The 7,184-nt window shown below is 27.4% G+C and overlaps 1 protein-coding gene across 5 annotated transcripts in view; it reads left to right on the top strand.

Moving 5' to 3' along the window:
- The first annotated feature begins 2,933 nt into the window (after positions 1 to 2,933).
- Positions 2,934 to 7,184, top strand: part of LOC108745351 (monoacylglycerol lipase ABHD12) — an 8,075-nt gene continuing 3,824 nt past the window's right edge. The window contains exons 1-3 of one of the 5 annotated variants that reach the window (XM_018481465.1): positions 2,934 to 3,015; positions 3,124 to 3,197; positions 6,985 to 7,103. In XM_018481465.1, coding sequence (XP_018336967.1) covers positions 3,160 to 3,197; positions 6,985 to 7,103 — 157 coding nt within the window. In that variant the 5' untranslated portion in view covers positions 2,934 to 3,015; positions 3,124 to 3,159. Of the gene's footprint in view, positions 3,198 to 3,532; positions 3,557 to 3,935; positions 4,070 to 6,003; positions 6,067 to 6,984; positions 7,104 to 7,184 lie in introns of those variants that run through there. The other 4 variants (XM_018481461.1, XM_018481463.1, XM_018481464.1 and 1 more) reach the window with 4 other exon arrangements.

Raw genomic sequence — 7,184 nt, 5'->3', positions numbered from 1 at the left:
TAATAATAATAATATTAAACAGTAATAAATAAATTAAAAATAATAATTAATTAAATACTATATGAAAATTGTAATTTAATTATGTATGAAAAAATAATATATTGCATAAAAATTGTAATTAAATGTGAAGTTATAATTTAATAATATACGTACACACACACACACACACACACACACACACACACACACACGCACACACACGCACACACGCACACGCACACGCACGCACCATGCATGCTTTATTACGAGAATATTTTATTCTCGTAAAGAGAGTATACAAATATAATAAGAGAGTATACAAATATAATAATCTATACAATATAGCGTCTCCGAAAAAATTTTATTTTATTTTTTAGTAAAATTTGATTTTATTAACTCTTTGCCATACTTTTCTCTTATAAATTAAAAAAAAATTAAGTATAAACAATGTACCACGGCTCTCACCCGTGTGGCACAACTTATGTTTGGTCCGATTTCCTTACCATGAGTCTCTCACAATATTGTAAGCAAAAGGGTTAATTATATTTTATGGGAAGGAGATTCAGCTAACCTAACCTAACCTAACTTGCAACTTCAACTTGCTGAAGGCAATCACGATCCTGACTGGAAATCGACATATACACATTAAAAATTGGGGACTACATAAAAAGTTCAATGTCCATACTGTATGTATTATACTTATACTGTAACAGCTATCGAAACACATCATGCCTGTTAGTTACAGCGCTACCAATCTTATTGTAACTAAAAACAATATTTTCAACACAACTTTTGGAACATAATCCGAGTCTGCTGAACGTGACCATATGGTGCGTTCCGAAATACGCATAAAACGCATGATGCATTATTTGTCTTTATTGTGCATCAAATAATAAAAAAGGATAAAATAATGCATTATGTGCTTCATGCGTGTAATTCGGGACACACTCATTAGGCCTGGTTCTTTTTGATTAAACGTTTGCACCAGTTCATCTTTCTTCCTTTTCTCTCTAGGAGGAAAGAAGAGGAAGAAAGATGAACTGGTGCAAAAGTTCAGCCAAAAAAAACAGGCCTATAGGCTTATGGCCGGAATTACATTACGCATTGAAGAATGAGATTAAAAATTGAAAGATTGCAGTTTGACCAATCAGAACAAAAGGAGCCAAAATTTCTTTGTCCTCACTGGTAAAATTTTAATCTTTAATCTCAATCTTTAATGTATAATCTAATTCCTAAGACTTGTTGCGTTCTCGTTTGTTCTTCTATCCTCATCATTGCCCACTCACAGTATATAAATAGAGCAACTCTCGGCACTTTTGATGTTAGTGTTGGCCAAAATGAAGTGCGCATGCGTGAAATAAGTAAGTTAGGGCGTTATTTCATCTTTTGGTAAATTTTACCTGTTGGGTCAGTAGCAAGATTACCCAATCACATGCGTGGGTTATCAGATTTACCTCACAAATAAAATTTAAAACAATCAGCTCTTACCTTGCGTTACTACGGTTACCACTTAAATTTCTTTCTCTTTTCATCAAAGAGTAAAGAAAAACAGGAGGAAATGTTTGATTCTAAGCAAGCGGTCGGAAGTATATATTAGCATAAAAAGTGGACGCTTAAGATGGCTGCCATGACGTACATTTGTCCGCGGATTTAGCTACCCCCATTATTGATGGGAGCATTCCTTCCTGTTTCTCTTTACTTTTTGCTTTTCATCCCTTTTTCGCTCTGTCAAAATTCCTTGCAAAACTCACTAGATTTATTCGCATCGCAATCCAACGAATTCGTTAAAGTGCTATTGTAGGAGCATATTAGAGTATGAGATGCGACTAAACCTAATATTGCAATGAAATAATTTAAACTTTATGAAAATTAATAAAAATAAATTGTAAATATATTAAAAAATAAAGAAAAAATTAGGAAAAATATTAAATTAATTTAAAAATGTATATTTGTATAAAGAAATATTATGTAATTATATATCTATGAAAATATTATAAGAAAGAGACATAAAAGAAATTTATATACATATATGTTAAAAATAAGTTTAAAATACAATAAATAAAAAGAAATCCTTCTTGCTTGATTTTCTATGTTTCTTTTTGTTCATTTTTTCGCAAAAATTAGACTAATCTCTTGAGATTTCTCACACAACATTTCACCAAATGGACAATACACGTAATACTTCCCTCTAAATTTCTACTCTAAACTATGTATGCTTGAAAGACAAATGTTTAAGTGAAACATTGAAATGCTTATATATTGAAATGTTTATTAGAGAGAGAAAGAAAGAGAACAATAAAAAAGGAGAAAAAGAGACGAGGCAACTTACTTATTTCACGCATGCGCACTCCATTTTTGCCAATATAAAATCAAGAGAGTTGCGCTACTGTATATACTGTGCCGGAGTATAGCGAAGGCGTGCGATCGAACAGTTTTGCCATCGGTAAAATACTATTAAAGATCGACATCTTTATGGAAGTTCACGTCCTTGTGAATATTGAAGTGATTAAGAGTTAAAAACTGATAATATTGCAGTTATTTTATGATTTATTAGTTTAGTAGACGTATTTATGTATTTAGAATTCAATAATACTCGATTTTTCTTTAAAATTGTAATTTTAGTATTATCGTCAAAGTTTGATTATTAACAGAGATGATAACTGCAGAGAAAAAAATTGTAATTTTTTCACAATATATAGGATATTATAGCTTTACAAGTATACATATTTATTTATAGAACATTTATGTAATAAAAGATCATGGATTTAATAATACATGAATGATTTAATAATATATATATGAACCAAATATTTATATTAATAATAGCAAATTTATATCAACTGTCGATAATGTTAGCGTTCTTCAATTACTTCCGGGTCCTTGGGGCCCTTTTTATATTACCAAAAATTTGCTCAAGGTTGACGATCTTCAATAGTGTCTCGTCGGTGGTTTTGTTCAAGTACAAAGTCGCGTTTAAATAAGACAAACGTAACGAGATATATTTTCGTCGTATGAGCGTCCGATGCTTTGCTTTCTGTATGTACGTGATGTAAACGTACACATAGTTTATGATTGTGTTATAACTGTTATTTGTATGTATAAACAGCATGAGTGCTAATTATCTAAACATCTGTTAATTTTCAGGTTATCAAGTCTGATAACGCTTTATATCGTTCAATTATGATATATTGGCTACCAAAGAAACGTTTCATGAGAAGGTACTCGCCTCATTTAAAACTGTTTATACAGGCATTCTTTGTTTGTAGAAGTTAATTCCTTTTTCTTGTCGGAATTGATTTTTCTCAATCGATAGCGTAACTTTTACGACCGTTTTTCTAGGAACTAGAGTCGCTATACTAATCATAGTTATTACTCACAACCTTACATTAACTCTAAAAAAATATAAAGAGTATGCTAGAGAAAGAAATATGTGCAGAATTTTTTATTTTAAGTTAAGAAGAATTAGAAGCTTTGCTCCATTGTATGATTTTTCAAGATGAAGTTGGTTGGTTATTAGTAAATTATTCTTAATATAATTTTTTAGGTATAGAAGTGAAAAGTGATAATAAAAATATAGGTAATCTCTAATAAATTTATATGCTCTTAAGTGTCTATTACGTATTATTTCTAAGTGACATATATTATTAAAGAAATATTATTTTTTAATTAAAATGTAATACTTAATAAATGTATAATAATTGTGTTTGCCAGACAAAATATAGCAAATAATATAAATTATATACATTTCTATTTTTTTTTAATGCTCAGAAATATTAAATAAAGATTATTTTTATATATATAATACAATATATATTTATATTTATGAATATAATTCATACATTATACTTTCTTGTAATTATTTTTTCATCTTATATCCAAACAATTTACATTCACTCATAATTAGCTTAACATAATAACAATAAAACAATCTCTTATAACAAATTTGTGGAATTAAGTTTGGTCGAAGAAAGGACTTGTGACAAGAAAATACTGTAAAGAAACAGTAACCACTAACAGTCACGATGTCGATGTACCTACTATTAGCAGCAATAATACCAATCATCATCCTTGAGATTTGGTACATGGGAATGTAAGTTACTTTACCATAATTGTACCTTTATACCTAAATAATTTTGTATTTCTTTTGTTTATGTAACTGTGCATCGTAATATAATTTACAAGCTTATTCAAAACGAAACAATAAATAAAATCGATTTATTTCTTTGTTGGCTAAAATTTATGTCTGACTTGATTCTTTAAGTGCAATTGTGTGCCTATTGTGATGCACACAGCGTGTATCTTACAGTTATTCTTGTCAGTCACTTGCAAGTCAGAGTGATTAGAAATTAATCATCATAAGCTAACTGTGGCATGATATGATTAAACAAAAAAATATTCTATCAAAACATTGTTATTTTTATAAACAGCTATCTTATATTTCATCATAATTTATTAAATAGCAATGACGTAGTAAGAAAGAGGACGATTTACCTTAGTTTCCGTCTTAGTCTTAAAGATATTAATTCAGCAGTACTTCCTCGTTACAAGCAAAAATATGAATTCGAAGATTTATTTGTAAATAAAAAAAATTATCTTCGCTTCTCAAGTAAAAGACAAAGGAATTGAAGTCAAATTGTTAGCTTATATAGGCAACTCTTTTTTTGCTGTAGTAGGACTAAGTTTCTGTTTGTGACATTTTGTTAAAGACAAATATGCAATAAATGCATTTTTAATGCATTAATTAATTCTGAGCTCGAGCGTTTAATCTACTTCATTATTAGCATTCCTTTCATCAAATGTTGCCATAATTTTCGATAAGAAAACTGTTTTTTTTTTTATATTATTAATGCATTCTTTTCTTCTCCGCATGATTTGTTTTAGGCCGATATTCATAATCGATTCTTATATTTGAAATTGTCTTAAATACAGTCTTAAGCTGTTATAAACTAATCAGGGGGAATTAGCATCTTAAGACATTAAGTAAGCCGGTTTTAAAATACGAATGAACTATAAATATCGCCCTTATTAAAAAAAATAGATTTATTAAATGTTTTCAGTTTATTTAAAATTTAGACATTGTTGCTTATTTTTTCCATAATTTACAAGAACATAGGAGCGAAGATGTGAAGCCTGTAAAATAGTCTATTGATTGCCATTATCAGTAATGTAGTAAAGAAGTCATAAAAGTCCGTGAGGAAGAAGAGACCACTCCAAGCAATCTTTCTTTATTACGCCACTGCTAAATAGTGTGTTTTCTAATTTAAAAATACGAAAAGAATTTTAAACTTTAATAGCTGTATAAATTAATCAATTATTGTAAATGATCGCGTTCAGCAGAACGTTTATTTTGCAATTATTGGCAGTTTTCGTCGTGCCAATTTTTTTTGGAATACTTTTAAATTTAGAAGAATAGTTTTATCTCTAGGAAGCTAATAGTATAGTTGTAAAATAAATGTTAAATTGAACGTGATCAGTAAGTTGGAATAGGAATGTGTAATTATAATAATTCATCAAAGGAGTGAATTCTCGATAAACTCTAATAAAAAATAATTACACAGCATCTTCATTTTACAATATTCGGGTGAAAAACATGAAACAAACATGAAATTTTTTATTTAAATATAATTATTTGTAAGTATTTACAATTAATAAAGCTGAATTGTGTAAAATATGATTTAATACAAACTAGTATAGATTTATAAAATTAATTTACTAAATATATATTTAAACAAATTTATATAGAAATAAAATAGAGTGAAGTGAAAGTGGGTATAAAACCGATAAAATAATAAAATATGAATTTTATGTAATAAAAATTAATGAAACATGTATTTGTAGTGTTTGTAATTTACACAATTTTTGTTTACAATTAGTTAAAGAAAGCATAACTTTCTTTTCATGGTATTTGTAAGTGTAACAATATGTGTATAACACAATTGAATAATTACATAAGTATTAGAGACTTAGTTAATAATAAATTACATGTCGCAAACATCAAGAGATAAGATATTATGTCTTGTGTGTCATAAGTGTATCTGAATTATAAGCGCATAAAAGAATATAATGTTCTGCCATGAACGTAATAAGGTATAATATTAATATATGATATACGAGTATGTTATTTACTTTGCATATATTTGGATTTAAAAATAAGTTTGTTAACATTTTTTTTATCTGAATAAGTTTTATCTCTTAAACATAATATGTACTATGTTTAACATATAATATTTAATCATAAGAACTTTTATCTGCATATGTGTGTATTTACTTTTTTAACAGCTTCTGCATTATAGCATCTAGCATTATACCTTTATTAATTTTATCATTGCTATTCTCTGTTTTATTTTTTTTTTTGTTTTTTTTTAAGCTTTGTTTTTTTTTTGCTATTGTTCTATGTTTTATAGCAAACGCAAACTACTTAAGTAACGTCGTAAAATTAATTATTGTTAATTATAGATATTAATGATAATTAATATAAATATCCAAGAATCTCACAATTTTTTTTTAGAATCCTTCAATTAATCTGAAGTCAACTTTCTCTCTCGATGTAATACTTTGTTATAATTTTATAATTTTGAATATATATTTTGAATATATAACTTTATAATCTAGTTTTTTCAGTACAAAATAAAATTCTGATAACATTTTTAATTATTTAGAAAATATTGTTTTATTAGTCATTAATTATACAGAACAAATACACAATTTTCTATTAAAGGAAAGTTAGTTTTATAGTTAGCAAAATGTGCATCGTAAAGAACTTCGAGTGATTCCAGGACAGCCTATACATTTTGAAATTTTCTTATTATATATCTCATTACTTTTAACTTTTAATACCATGACATTAAATCTATACATTATTTAATATTGTGATTAATTGCATCAATGATAAATCAAAGTTTTGTTAAATTATCAATTATTTATACAATTACACACGCGCGCGCGCGCACACACACACACACATATATATATGTGTGTATATGTACACACGTGTAAACATTACAGATGCTTAACTTGGACCATGAGGACCTCTGTGCTGATATATCTTATTATATTCGGGCTTCTACCAGTAATTTTTCATTACTCTTATACTCTTCAAAAAAAGATACTTTTTTTAAATTTTGGTAAGTATTTAACTAATAAAACGTAAATAATGTTACAAATTAATAATTTTAATAACTCTTGTAAATTTTATGAACTAAATT

Source organism: Trachymyrmex septentrionalis, unplaced genomic scaffold (genome assembly GCF_001594115.1).
Source record: "Trachymyrmex septentrionalis isolate Tsep2-gDNA-1 unplaced genomic scaffold, Tsep1.0 scaffold138, whole genome shotgun sequence".
In the NCBI taxonomy this organism is placed as follows: Eukaryota; Metazoa; Arthropoda; class Insecta; order Hymenoptera; family Formicidae; genus Trachymyrmex; species Trachymyrmex septentrionalis.
This window is presented reverse-complemented; position numbering and strand designations above follow the sequence as displayed.